The following is a 14,683-nucleotide window of genomic DNA, read 5'->3' as shown; positions in this document are numbered from 1 at the left end:
ATTACATCCATAGGCACTAAAAGCCTTTTTAAAAATCTACATCATTCAGCAAAGGATGCTAAGAGTATTTGTGTAGTGAGGTAAAGCTTTCTTCTACCTACTTGGTTTACTTATGTTTAGCCATCTTAAATCAGCCTAATTTTATAATAGAGTTGCTGTCTGTTGAATTATGTGTTGGTTTCCTAGGCTAAATAACATATGTTTCATTACTAAAATAATTTGCAATGGCAAAGGGCAAAGTTAAACAGTGAAAAATAGACTGTATAGAAATAGAGTTATAGAAGCAAGTAATGTGAACTAACAGATTATTCTCTCTCTACTTGCTTTGAGTCTGATGTGCTCCCTGAAATGCAAATTCAGCAATCTGAGCAGCTGTTCACCAGTTACAACAAAGAATACCCAGGATTTAGAAAAATGGAGTCCTGTTTCCCTATTACACTGTAAAATCAGGCTTTTATGCCAAGTTGTGAATGACAGATGTGATCTGGTAGGTTCTTGTCCACTAAAACCAAGGCACACTTTCACTGATTTTTTTAACAAATCAGTGACTGTTTGAAAAGCAGAATCCTCTCATGGAGGACTAGGTATATATCTCTGCATCAGACCAAATATCCTGATCTATAAGAAACAAAGAAAAAAATATAAAATAATAGATCTAAAATATACGTATAAAAATACATAAAGTGTTATAAATATTTTAACTGTCATTTGTTCTGCTTTCATTACACACTACACCCTACAAATAGGTTTTAAACTGCCTTATAAATCGAAGATCTTTATAATTTAATTTATATTTATCTATGCTATATAAGCCATATTGTAATTGTAGCTAGTATTGTGAGCCTGTATTATTTGTAAGTCTCTGGATGTGGTTGTATTTTACGAGATGCAACTGTTGAACTGCTTTTAGCTGGTTCAGTAATGGTTGCATTGTTTTTACAGTTGACTGTAATTCCTGAGATGTAGTGAGACTGCAATTTAAAAACAACAACAAAAAAACAGGTAACTATTGACAAATTACATTTATGCAATTTTTTAATCTGTTGATGACTCTCTAACAGATCAGAAAAAAACCTAAGAGCATAAATAAGGAGGTATTTAGAACCTGACATAAAAAAAAGAAAAAAAAGTCACTTCACCCTGCTGTAATGCTACTGAATTTTAGTGCAATTACACAAAGAAAATGAAGGCAAAACTTAATGAAGAAGAACCAGGTGTACTGCCCTGGTTCTAAAAGAAATGGGACTATAGTAGAAGAAATAGAGCACTCCGGGGAAGAATAAGGTCAGGAGATGCCCTGCATCCCTTTTGTCAATATGCGTCTGCGTTTCCAGCTACAATTTCAGGTTCATATTTCACAGCTGAACACCTCAAAACTTCAACATGCCAAACCTTGCTGCTGTGGTACAGCTGCACTAATGGTATAAGAATGGTGGGCACTGTACTTCCTCTGTGAATACACTCGTTATCTTGTCCAAGCCGCCTACTCCAATGGGGCCACTCAGAGCAGGATGCCCAGGACCATGTTCAGATCACTTTGGAATATCTCTAAGGATGAAGAATGAGAATGAACCCGGTATCTGGTGTCTTCTATTTTCCTTCTGTATGTGATGGTGAAGCCTTAGCGCATACCTGGAATTGGGAGTAGATTATTCCACTTGGGGTTAGGAGGAAGACCTGGCTAGTAAAATTGTAAAATCTAAACTACCTTAAAATCTAGAGACTTACAAAAACCAGCACAACAACAACAAACAAAAAAACCCCAACCAACAAACAGAGACAAAAAAAGAGGAGACAAAATGAAATATTTTCATCTCTTTCCCAGACATTAGAAGAGCCCAATTTCAAGATTTAGATCTATTCATTTTTTTATATTTATTTGGCCTTAACAAATATAATACTAAACATGCCAGAAATATCTCACAGGTGACAAAGAATTGTCTTGTGTATTTACAATGGAGAAGTAAAATCATTCCCTGCAACCACCTTAATATTTTTGATGGGCATTAACCATTAGAAAACTCTTAAACTGAGTCAGGGGTTTCTCTAGAAACAGAAAATATTAAAGAGGTAGGGAGATGTGGTCATCTGTGGCTGATGTACTTGGACTTCTTCATGAATGAGTGGTATTGACTCCAAGGCACTCTTTTAAAATTGTGTTGCTGTTTTAGAAGTTATTGGGTTTGCATCTGTTTCAGCAGCTTTACTAAAATTTTGCACTAAACAATTTGCAGTCATAAGTTTTTAAGGGAACTAGAAACTAAACTGTGTTTTGGTTTGGGTTTTTTGGGGGCTTTTTTTTTAACTGAATGTGATTTTCTAAACTGTTATGCATATTGCATAATTATTTTAAAAGCTCCCTGGTATCTGTTTCTCATTATGACAGAGTTAAGTCAATAAGTGGTGCATTAAAAAAAATAAAAAGAAACAACTGTAACAAATAAGAATCACTGTTCAAAGATGTCTGTGAAACTTTGCACTCTGGCTGCCTTTTGCACTGATCAGACTTTGAAATTGCTACTTTCCAGATCACATTTTCCCAGCTAAGTCTCTGTGAATAGGCTGAGCAAAAGGTAGTAGCCAGTTTTACCAGGGAGGGTGCAATGAGGAAAACCAAGGTTAAACTGAAATGAGCTATAAAACCCCTACGAATCTTACATTTTATATTTTAACAGACAAAATGGCCTTGCACAAAATGAAGACTTATAACGGAAATAGACCCACTGCCTCTGATATTTTTTTGTGTGAAAAAATACAACTTTAAATCTTGCATGCAGCCTCCAGTTAGTAGATTTTGTGTTTCCCACTGAGTTTTCAGTACACATTGAAGAGAAGCAGTAGCTGGAGAGAAGGCAGTTGGAAGGAAGGTCAAGGGAGGAAAACTGTGCACACAGGTGTCTGGGTGAGGACAGAGCTCACATCGAGACTTGGAGCTGAGAATTGCTCCAAGGCCTGTGACTGTGAGCCTGTGCCTCATTCAGTTCCTGCTGGATCTGGGACTTAGCCTGCAATTTCTAGCTCTTGCAGTACTCTTATGTTCCTTTTCTGAGCAGTTCTGTGGCTTCCATCAAAACCAGTGGGTAAACTGCCTTTCCCCTGCTTGTTTCTTGGCTGCAGCAATTTCCTCTGTGCTTCTGTTTGTTAGACTCTTTATAGTGACTGTAATTTTTCCCCTTCATGCTGACTTAAATAGTAAAAATCTAAAATGATCATCTGTTCTCAATTTTCTTCAACCATTTAACTCTTTCTATCCTTGATATTGCTTTGCAGCATCTTTCTTAACAGCTTCTCAGCCCAAATCCCTCTTCCAGCAGTGCCTGGGCTTAGGAAAACATCCAAGTTTGTGCTGAGAGCTAAAACCCACATGGAACTTCCCATAGTTCACTGAATCTGACAGTATATCAAAAGAAGACACTCAAAGAAATACACTTGGTAGGTAATGTCTGTCCCTGAAAACAAATTAAGCATCTTCCAGAAACATCTTTGAAAGTCCTACTTAATGTTTTGTATATCACTTCTCTCTAAAGCAGGGCAAAACATTACCCCTATGAGTCAGGAGAAAGGAAGCTCTCTAATGGTTAGGGTTCAGTCATTGTTGTGAATAACACCACACTCTTCACAGTGTATTATAGCATAGAGCTGGTCCATGCATTCAAAGAGGTACTCTGGTCCTCGCAGGACTCAAAACCCCTTGGCTCTAATAGTAATGTACCCAGAACAGCAAGAAGAGGAGTCAGTGCCACCAGGAATAAGGGTCAGCTTCAGAAACTGGCTGGGTCTTTCCAGCTGGTACTGTATGACCAGTTGTGTCAATTGCATTGATGCCTGCAAATCTCATCTCAAAATAAATAAAACATATTCCAGCACATCCCAGAGGAGCTCACCAGCTCCTGTTTCCCATACTTTGTGCTTGCTGAGAAATGCACCCAATCAGGTGGCATTAGCCAGGGCCATTGAATCACTCTTGTCGGCAGCACATAACAGCACAGTTGTTCTGTGTCCTTTGGCTTTCAGTGTGGTGATTTCAGATGACAAACTGCTCATTTGATTCTTAAGCTCAACACATGGGTGACATCCTCAGCTGCTGCAGAAAGCAGGAAGAGCTCCACCTGCCTGCAGTGAAACAGAAACCACATCAAATAGATGTCTGTCCAGGCACGGTTGATTCTTGTCATAATCTATTCCTTAACTTAGTTTAACAAATCTAGGTGGCTGTGGAAGTGACTTCTGGCACTTTTTCTAAAACTCATTGGTTTTGCTAATTGACCCCGGAAGTCCTGTAGCATTTCCTCTTTGGAAATGGTGCCAAGAGCACTCAGATATAGCTAGCAAAGGAAGGAGTAACCTAAGCTCCGTCTTCAACCTGCTCTCCTTAGTACACGTGAGAGGACAGAAATTCCACTTTTTGAGAGAAAGGTAGGATGCTGCTTTGGGCTGGCACTTCTATATGGTTAGGCTCACAGGATCTGATTATATCCCAGGCTTTCCCTCTCTTCTTAATCAATTTTATTTGCTCGTTCCAGCAACAGCTCATTAAGAGAAAGGTCATCTGGCTTTAAAGAACTCCACCTACAGAATAATGCTATCCAGTAGCATTCTTACTAGGATTTTAAGGTGATTATTTGAGGATTGCCACTCCCAGGGCATATATTATGTTACCAGTTTGTTTTATTGTATTCAAACTTCCAAATCTAATCTCAAAATAAATAATGTTCACCAGGTCCCAGCAGAGGCATCCTGCTGTCATAGACATGTGATAAATAAGGAAAAAGCTTAAAAAATACATTTCCTTGTTGTAGAAGACAGAATCCTTCTCCTTGAGGCTTGAAGGAAAAGAGGTTATCAGCTGTTGAGGCAGAAGAAAATAAATCACGAAAGACTTCTCAGGGCAAGAAAAGATAAAGGAGAAGGAGTTGAATGTTGGTTTTCTTGGGGCTTTTTTGTTTTTTTTTTCTGAAGGGAGGATTAAGAATAGCTTAAGAAATGCATAACTGTGGAAGCTTTCATAGAACATGACAGGATGAAAACAATTCAAAAATATAACAAAGACTAAAAAGATCCTTTCCTGAGGCTAAAACAGATTGCTTTCTCTGAGCTAGCAATGTAGTGTTTCAAGCATAGCTGGAAAGAGGCTAATGGTGCTTAGTTTGTAGCTGTCCAGAAGACGGAGGAATGTGCCCTTCTGTGACTAATGAATGCACTTAGGAGGGCTGTCAGAGAGCTGAAGCTCTGTGGGCAGGGAAGAGGAGTATTGTGAACAACGTGTGTAGCCTATGGGGTCAGATCATCCCTAATCCAGAGTCTGAGTGCAATATTGGTCCTGTTTATCTCAAATTCTCCATGATAATATTTGGTTTATTCCTTCTTTCTATAGGACCTTAGTATTTCTTCTTCTCTCACCCTATTCACCTGTCACAGGTGAGACAAAGTAGTAGCAGCCCCGTAATAGCACACCTGTAGCATACAACAGCATTTATAGACTGTCTGGTTTCAGAAGGTCACTATTCTGTGTTTAGGGATACAGAAGAGAATGACAGGGCATCTGGGAGAGGCAACTCTCTGGTGACTGAGCCTTGGCACATAGGCGGTTTCTGTTTCTTATGGCTTTTAGAACTGCTCCTGTACTCTGACAGCCAAATCTATGAAGGCCAAAGCTATAAAATCAAATATTGGGGATGAAACTCTCATAGGGGCTTATTTTATCCCTGATACTCAAGAATTATATTTGGCATTTCTGTCTGGTCGAGTCTTCAAAGACAAGTGTAATTTCTCTTCTTAATGTTCAGCATGTTTGCAATAACTCTGAAAGGCCTATAGAAAAGTACTGGACTTTCTGCCAAGAAGGACCTTCATGGCAGGTTCAATAAATGGGGCACTGTTCAGGGTGGGACACTAGAGGATTTAATATATGACCCATTTTTAAATACAGGTTTTTTTATGTAAGCCTTTCTCCTGTACTGCTTTCTTCCAGGAGAGTCTTCATCAACAGCTGCTCTAAAAACATCCTTCATCAGAATCTGACTGATAATACAGTCAAGGTGTACATTTGCTTCTCTATCTTACCCCTCCTTTATCTTAAGCCATAAAATCTGAGTTGGGAAACTCAGAAGTAGGTTTTTTTTTTTGTTTTGTTTATGTATACCGACATCTGTCATTTATGTTTCAGTCTGATCTTTAGATAAAGGACTCTAGAAAAGCTCTAGATGAAGTAAAACGTAGAGCTGACTTCTATAATTTAAGATAAAAGAACGTAAGGCACTTTATAGAACTAAAACTGAAATCGTACATATCACTGTACAAAGTACTGAACACCTAAGACACTGCAGAATGGATTCTGTGAGCAAAAAAATTTCTCATTTGATTTATTATGTTTAAGATAACAGAATTTAACACATCCTTAGTAAGTAAAAAGCAATGCAGCAGCAAATCCTCAACTATCAACAAAGTCTCTTAGTATAAGCAGTTTCTAAAACTCCAGATTTTAGGCTAACCATTTGGGTCAAAAATGACTGACAATGCATGTAAGTATCATATAATGAATTGGTTAAATTACTTAATTAATCTTCCATTATGAACCCTTCTTCTACAGCATCCCTAGCTGCAGTACTCCCAAAGCCAGCTGCTATCTACAGCTGAAAAGCAGCAGGCCTGTTAAGCCTCCTAAATACTCACATTCTGATTCCTAAATTGGGTTGCCAGAACCTTGTCTGTGCAATTGATTCCATAATCATGATTCTATCTGTGTTTCTATAATGAACCCTGTTTTCAGCTCAATATAGTTTAAAGAGGCTTCTTTTCTTTTTCGGTGGTGAAGGAAACCTATTCTCTGTTATTTCACATACATTGTGTCATTTCCTAGTTAGTAATCAAGTGAATCTTTGAAACATTCTGACATTTGTCATAAACTCTGTGCCCTCTCTCAACCATTCACCAATGCATCTTTTACTGTGAATACATGTATTTAAAGGTTATTCTCCTCTGTTATACCTGTTCTTAGTCATACACTCTGTAAAAATTCTTAACACTATGCTTCAGGCCAGAATTTGGGGTCTGATGGCTGCATAATATGGGACAACAAGCTAGAGTAAGGATTGCAAGTTTAAAGTAACAACTTTTAGAGGCAGAGAAACAAGGACATTGATTTTACTGAGCCCATTCCAGTATTCAGGCACACATTTTCTAAGTTTTATAGAAGCAGAAGGTGACTATTTTGGAGTTTAATCAGTCTTAGAGTTTTCATTCAATCTTAGAGTCTCAGAAGAAACCCCTGTAGCAAGTATAAATTGTATAAAAAGGCCATTCTGTCAGAAACTTATGGCTATAATAATTGTCAAAGCTATGCCCCTTCCAGATTTGTGTGAAAACTACTTAGCAGAGTCTAATTCAGAGCTACTGGGTCTTCACCAGCTTTGGGAAGACAGGCAGAGTTTAACTGTATTACAGCCAAGTCAATCACTTTTACAAATTAAACTAATGAAGGCTTTAGTTAATTTCCTGTGTCCTATTAATAGAACATCCACAAATTAGTTTTACTGAGTTTCTGGTTTCTGAAACAACAGCCTTGATTCTGGTCTCAACCCGCATGGGGAAGAAGACTGTAGATTACCTTTACAATTCTCTGATCTGTTGATGGCATCTGCAGTCCTTGGTGCAAATTACAGCAGCCAGAGGAACTGTTCCTGATAATAACCAGAGCATGACCACACTGACTACAGCTCTAATACGTGCCCGTGCTGGGAGCTCTGGGGGAAAAGCAGAAAGCAATTCTGCCAGCTATCTGCCACTTGAGCATTCTCCTTACAGAGGTGCAGTGTGCTGGGTCTGATCCTGCTGACATTGGGGTCCTTCCCTCCCATCACAGAAGGAAATTGCTGTGTGTCACAATAGTACCAAGTTAGAGTTTTCAGCTGAAGGCTTGTGAGCTCCTGCTCTTTCCTGGCCGAATACAAGTCACTCCTAATTGTCTCACTGAAACTCCTGCCCTTTCCTTGAACATTAGTGTAAACCAACAATAACGCAATGAAAATTGATGGATACTTATAGTGGTTAAAGAAGTGTCAAGCAGTCATGACTAAGCTTTCTGAGTTTGGCATGGTCTTTTTGTGCCTTTTGGAGCACCAGTGGGGGGGACCAGCCCTGCAGCATTCACTGGGAAAACTGTGCCTGAGAGCAACTTGTCCAGCTAGTGCCTTCCTCTCTTGCACTTCATTCCCTGTTTAACTTCATAACAACTAGTGGCCATAAAACCAGCTTTACAAAAGCCCCACATTACTCCTGTATTTAATTAACTTTTAGAGCATCAGACCATAGTATTTAATCACAGCCTGCCGAGTTTCAGGCACTTGTTTGGTCTGAGGCTCACTAATGCTTGGCTTCCATTCAAAATGCTTCACTGTTAATTTTTCTTTACATTCAGATAGGGTCTGATCTTTTCCCAGCTGTTCCCAGCAGCAGATCAAGAACAGGTTCAGTCTCACACTTCTCACATTTGCACACATGCTGACCATTGCCACTTATTTTTTCTTAGATACTCTCAGTTTCAAAGCACCTACTGCTCCTAAACTAAGACTGTGGGAAGTGTATGTGAGTACTCCTGCAGCCTAACAGATGGCTGTATGGCTTCTCTGTGTTAGCAGGCTTTTACCAGCCATTTATGCGAGCTAGAGCTACCTTTTTTTTTTTGTAGACCGGAAGGGTCTGTGCTTTATGCCTTCTATTAATATGAAGTTCTAAATATTGTGGATGCACAGCCAGGTGGATTCCTTCCAAGTAGCTGTAGTTTGTTCCCTGTGTGCTTGCAAAGGAGATAAAAATCTCCTTGGGCACTGTTAACATATGAGTTGAACTTAGACATATATCAGACTCTTTATGGCTCCTTCCAATCCCAGTCCTGCTTTGCTGGGACCAAAGTCAACAAGCAGGTATTCTGACCTGCAATTCCTCATCTTGGGCAATACATTAATAGCAGGGATGAATGAGGTCATACATTGATTAGGGGATAAAAGATGTTACAACTAAGAGCTATCTTATGACCCACCTTCTTCTCAGTCACTGGACACTGCTGTTCTATTTCTGCCTAAAACTATATCCTTCCTTCAGTGTTTGCTTACTGGAACAGTCACTTTTATTACTGCAGACCTTCCCATAACTCTGGCAATATTCACTTAATTTAATTTTAAAGGCACCCATTAATTAAAATTATTCTATTTACTGATTCTTAGTAATGTCTCAGAAGCTTTTGTTCTGGTGTGTGTGTTTATGTTTGAGCTTAAGACCGTCTCTGCAATAAATCATGATTTTCTGCCTGTCTTAGCCTCTAAATGATTTGGGTCAAATAGGCTGATTTGTACACTGTATTTCAGCAGCTCCCTCCCTGCTACACATGCCTGGGTTTCTCTGTCCATTTTCGTTCCTGTTTGCTCAGCGCCAATAATCCAGAAGGGTTTAGGGAGGAGAAAAGAAAGTGTAGCTGCTTTTATTCATCCACTACATACCCTCTGCAGAAGGGATGCTGGCTCCCGCTGGAAGCGTTTACACTGCATTCTCTGCAAAGGTCAGAGTGGCTGCTTCATCTATGGCAAAATGGATTTTAGCCAGCAGCCGTAGCTGACAGTTTCAAGACGGCCACTTCCCCATCCATCTTACTTAGAAAACTGTGTGCAGTCTCCAAACTAATAATTCATCATTTGCACATGTGTGCCTTCCACTTCATTATTTTATTAACATATTAGAAGGGCCCTGATTTATTTATTAAATTCATTATTATTCTTTATCAAATGATGACATGTTGTTAGCCAGGAAGATGCACTTGCTATCTCACAACTAATTATACCAATTAAGTTTTCATGATTCTACCACAAAGCACAGCTCATTAACTTTAATTACTTTTGAAATGCAGCTGCTGAGATACACACAGAAAAGAACAGGTAGGTAATATTTGTTAGTTAATTTTTGCAAATGGGGTTTCTTGTCATTAGGTCTTATGTGATACTTTCAGGCAATCTTGTTCCCTATTTCCCAGGTAAGTTTTTTCTTTTTCACCTATGAGAGTTCTAAAGTTTCTCTTTTTTTTGTTTTACAGACTAGTCTTTTGCCACAGAACATTGGACCAAGTTCAAAGATACTTCTTCAAATAAATATGGTGTTTTAGTTCAGCCCTTGATGGGAATCGATGGACATCTGCAGAGAACATCTTTCTTTGCTGAGGTGGAACCAGCCCAAAAAAGGTGACAGCATTTTGATGAAAAGCTGAGATGCTGTGGTAAAGCAGAAGTTCCTAAGAAAAAGAATTTCAGGTCTTGAAGTGATGTATGGAGTTTATGCCTCCAGTGAGGGGCCATGTTCAGATTTCTCTGAAGGGTTGACTTCAGTGGTTTTCCTGGTTTTGCCTGTGATAATTTTTTTCATGGTGGCTGGTTGGAAGAACAAAACATGGCTGCCCATTTCTAAGTTCACCACATGCAGGCATGAAAATTCTACAGATCTCATGAGGAAGGGGGAAAAAAATTTCTTTGGTGCTGTGAGAATAAGACAAACTGACTATTGGTGCAGTGGTACTTGACTGGGTCTCAGAGGGCCTAATGTCTGAGCAGACTCATAGAGCTGCAAAATCTCTGTTGCCTTGTTTCCCCACTACCACCTTTAGGAAACACAGTTGTATATATAAACCTTTACTAACAAGAAAGAAAGGAACATGGATGGGCCTCCTGAATCTAAATGGCATGTTAATGGAAGCATGAGATTTGCTTAAGCTGGTATAGTCTTTAACTTACTTTTCAGCTCACTGTAACAAATTTCTCATACTGTATTAAGAACACAAAAATCCTTGAAAAATATAGTCTATTTACATATTATTCACTTTGCCTTCTTCCTTTGCATTACAGCCTCTGGGAATCCTAGAGTTGATTTCTTCTTGCAGTGATGAGGAGAGACACTGTATAGGGAGATAAACACACCTGAACCAGTGTGCAGAGTCCAGAGTTGGCCATGCCTGATGAGAGTGCCTGGAGAAACACTGTCTGTCTGCTCCAGTGGAAGCACCTGAGCGCAGTGAGGTGGCCAAGGGTGGAAAGGGCGTTGGTCATCTCTGCAGACAGTACTGGGGTAAATCTCAAGCACAGTGCACAGAGGCTTTTATTATTAAGCAGTAAAGCACTTTGATAATACAGAGATATACGGATAATACAAAGAAGTGAATTATGCTAATTTGAATATTCTTTCCGTGTTCAGTTGACGATCTTTAACATTGTGTTCCAGTTCACTAATAAATGCTGTTTCTGCATTTCTGAAAACCAGTGACAGCAGCATTGCTTAAAGAGGTCACCCCTCTGCAGCTATGTGAGATACGAATTCGGAGGCGCCGATGTGCAAGGGCAGGCTGCGTAAAAGCCTTCCAGTCACAAGGGACACTCTCGGAGGGAAAGAGATTGTCTGAACCTTAGATCCACAGCACTCCCGGACAACCCACCGTCCGCCTCCTCCAACTGCACCATCATGTTGGCTCAGTGCTGGATTTTGTGCTGGATGGGGGGCGCATTCCCGCAGCCAGCGGCTGTCCCGACACGCGAGTGTCTGTGCCCGCTGCGTGTCACCACACACCCCGCGATCGGCAGCGAGACCCTGCCCCGTTATCTTGTTGCAGTTTGCGGGGCGATGCGTGCCCTGGAACGGATTAGTCCAAAATTCCTCCCCCGGGCAGCATTCCCCGCCCGACCCGCTCTGTACCAGGGCACTGATCCTGTGGGAGCAGGGAAGGCAGCACGAGGCACGACGTGCCCCCTTTATGTGCTGTGCCCCCGCTGATACACTCGGCTCCCACAGATACACTCGGCTCCCACAAAGAGCCGCTGTTCCCTCGGGGCGCCCCCGCCCCGTGCCCGGCACCGCCGCCCCGGGCCGCCAGGGGGCGACAGGGCTCCAGGAAGGCGCGCGAGGGCCGTGTCCGCTCGCGGCCGCCGTAGGGCCCCGCCCGCGCGGGGCGGAGCGGCCGCGGTGCCACGTCCCGACGGGCGCGGAGCGGCAGCGGCGCGGCCCGGCCATGGGCGCCTCGCAGAGCATCGACATCCCCGGCGGCGGCACCGAGGGCTACCACGTCCTGCGGGTAAGGGCGGCGCGGGGCCTGTCCTGCTGCAGGGCCGCCCCGCTCGGCTCCCGGAGGCGCTCCCCGCTCGGCCCCGCGGCTCGCGGCGGCGGTGGCGGCGGTGACGGCGGTGGGGTGAGCCGGGCCCGCGCTGCCGCTCCCGGGTGTGGGAAGTCTGGAGGAGGAATTGGTCCAGGATAAGTAATTCCCCGGGCCGAGCGGTGCCGCCGGGCTGCGCCTCGGTGTGTGCCCAGGCCGGAGCGGGAGAGGCGATGCTGAGTCTGGGCAGCCCTGGAGGCCGAGGCGGCCTCTGCTCCGGCAAACGCTTCTCGCACCCCGGCCCGCCCGAGTCTGGCTGCGCCCGGGGGAACACGTCAGGATTGTCTTCATCGCTCCGCCGTGGACTGGGCTGGACTGTAGTGCTGCTCCCCCGCAGGAGTTCCGGGGTGCCGGGTCAAGGTGTTCACATGACAGATGGCCCCCATAAGGCTTGCATCCCTAGTGGGGGCGTGCTTTTTCATAGTTATGTTGGTTTTGTTCACGCTACGGCCACAAAACTTTGGTTTTGTGTGCAAAAAAACCTGTTTTGTTGGGCTGCGTTAAAGGTTTTGAGAGCAGCCTTTTGGAAACCCTTTCTTTAGTATCTGTTTCACGTTCAATGAGAGGGATGGTACCCAGGTCGTGTGGTGGAATCTGAGGCACTGGAGTACAGGAACTTTGCTGGGGTCACTCACAGCCTTGCCCATAGCACAGTGCTTCTACTCTTGTAGCTGGAGATATGTGCTCACTGCAGACACCGTGTGGGCTGGTGTGTTTGTTGGCATCGGACCCTTTCTGATCAGCTCTCTGCTTCTGAGAAGCAAATACTGATGTTCTGATCAAATCCAAACATTCTGTTAAAATTTGCGTATAGACTAAAGTCATGGTGGTCTTTGTTTTTCCCTTTTAGTATTACTGATGCATAACAATCCAGTGTTGCTAATATATGACAGTCTACTTTGTCTTCTCTTTTTCCCCCAGAAAAACCGTTCTGCAGGCAGACTTGCTGGCAGACTTGTTTTCTTTTTTAGCATATTACAGTGTAAATTTCATTAACTGTTTACTTTTTAGACTTGTAAAACCAGTAGGTACTCTGCAGTTAGAATATCAGTTACATCAGACTTAGCAGTTCATACTGTTTGATTAAAGCATCTTCATAAATTGAGATACAACTATTTTATGAAGTATAATCTCCTTTTTTTTTTTCCTCACAGTCTTGCTTGGAGCTGGAGCCTTTTTTTTTCATTTAAGCACCTTTTTGTTGTAATCTTTTTACTATGACCCAAAGTAGCAATGTTTGGTTGCCAGTCTTTGTAAATGTAATTGATAGATGCTCAGTAAAGAAGTTGATTTCCGACAGGACACCCATATTTACATTAAATGCAGAAAAGGACCTGCCTGCTGTCTTAAACAGACTGATGTCTTTTCACAGCCTTGTCTTCTTACTGGTATTTTCAATGCCACAATAATGAATGATTGTTCTTTTTCTGTGGACAGGCACCATAAATTGCATCATGATCCCAGCCTAACAGTTATAATTTGGAATGTTTATCTTGCAGTGCGTGTGGCATAGGTGAATGTAGTTTTTCCAAGTCTAATTTTCCAGTTGGTGTTCTGTAGTAAGTTTGTTACAGCCAGCGTCCAGCTTGCACTGTTGGAGGAGTTCTGCACAAGTGCTCTGTCTACAGGCACTGACCTTTGGTAGATCTTGGGGTTGAGCAATGCTGCTGGTGTGTTCTACTTATTCTCAATTATGTTTTCTTTCTGAGCTCAGTACTTTAATGAGAGAAATGAGAATGGTAAAAGGAAAAGAGCCATAGTCTTTCAGTACTCCAAATCTAATTTGAATAAAATCAGATTTCTTTGATAATGCCAAACTTCTGTAAATAATATATAGTGGTTGTTTTAAAGATTTCATTACTTCTTGGAAAATTAGAGAAATGTCAGGAAATCTTTTCAGTTATGGGAAGAATTTGGTTTGGTGAGGCAGATAAATGAAAAAGAAGTGTTGAATGGCCATGAAACAAAGACTTAACATTGTTCAGTAGCTGTAGGAGCCAAGTACAAGTTACCAGTGATGAGCAAACTGAGACTGTTGCGAGCTACACTTTTTTTACAGTGAGACTTTTAGACTGCACATGCTTCCTCCCTACAAAACCAGTAGAAAGTCTCATCCTCTGCTCACTTTAAACAGGAGCAGAAATATATGCAGCAAGTGAACCATACCGTCGTTAATTTCTGATGTAATATTTGCAGATTACTTAATTCTTTTTGGCTGCTGGTATTGAGTGCAATATTACTTTCACTGTGAGCTTTATCACCAGTGCAGTTGTAACAGGAAATAGGAGCATTCCAGGACTGAAGCACTGTTGAGGGAAAGCAATTTCATCATGTGCACACTTGATAGCCGAAGTTGCTCTGGGTTACACTCTTGGGGTTCTAGACATTGAAATGTAACTTTTTCTCCTTTTCTCTTTCTTTTCTCTTTCTTTTCTCTTTCTTTTCTCTTTCTTTTCTCTTTCTTTTCTTTTCTTTTCTTTTCTTTTCTTTTCTTTTCTTTTCTTT

At 41.7% G+C, this 14,683-nt stretch overlaps 1 protein-coding gene across 1 annotated transcript in view; it reads left to right on the top strand.

Annotated features, from left to right (window-relative positions):
- The first annotated feature begins 11,966 nt into the window (after positions 1–11,966).
- GORASP2 (golgi reassembly stacking protein 2) overlaps positions 11,967–14,683 on the top strand; it is a 15,061-nt gene continuing 12,344 nt past the window's right edge. The window contains exon 1 of the mRNA XM_027637109.1: positions 11,967–12,100. Within this exon, the coding sequence (XP_027492910.1) occupies positions 12,038–12,100 (63 nt within the window). The 5' untranslated portion in view covers positions 11,967–12,037. The remainder of the gene's footprint in view (positions 12,101–14,683) is intronic.

The sequence above is a fragment of the Corapipo altera genome, unplaced genomic scaffold, assembly GCF_003945725.1.
Source record: "Corapipo altera isolate COAL_440 unplaced genomic scaffold, ASM394572v1 45, whole genome shotgun sequence".
Taxonomy (NCBI): domain Eukaryota; kingdom Metazoa; phylum Chordata; class Aves; order Passeriformes; family Pipridae; genus Corapipo; species Corapipo altera.
The sequence above is the reverse complement of the archived record's forward strand: the minus strand, read 5'-3'. Positions and strand labels throughout refer to the sequence as shown.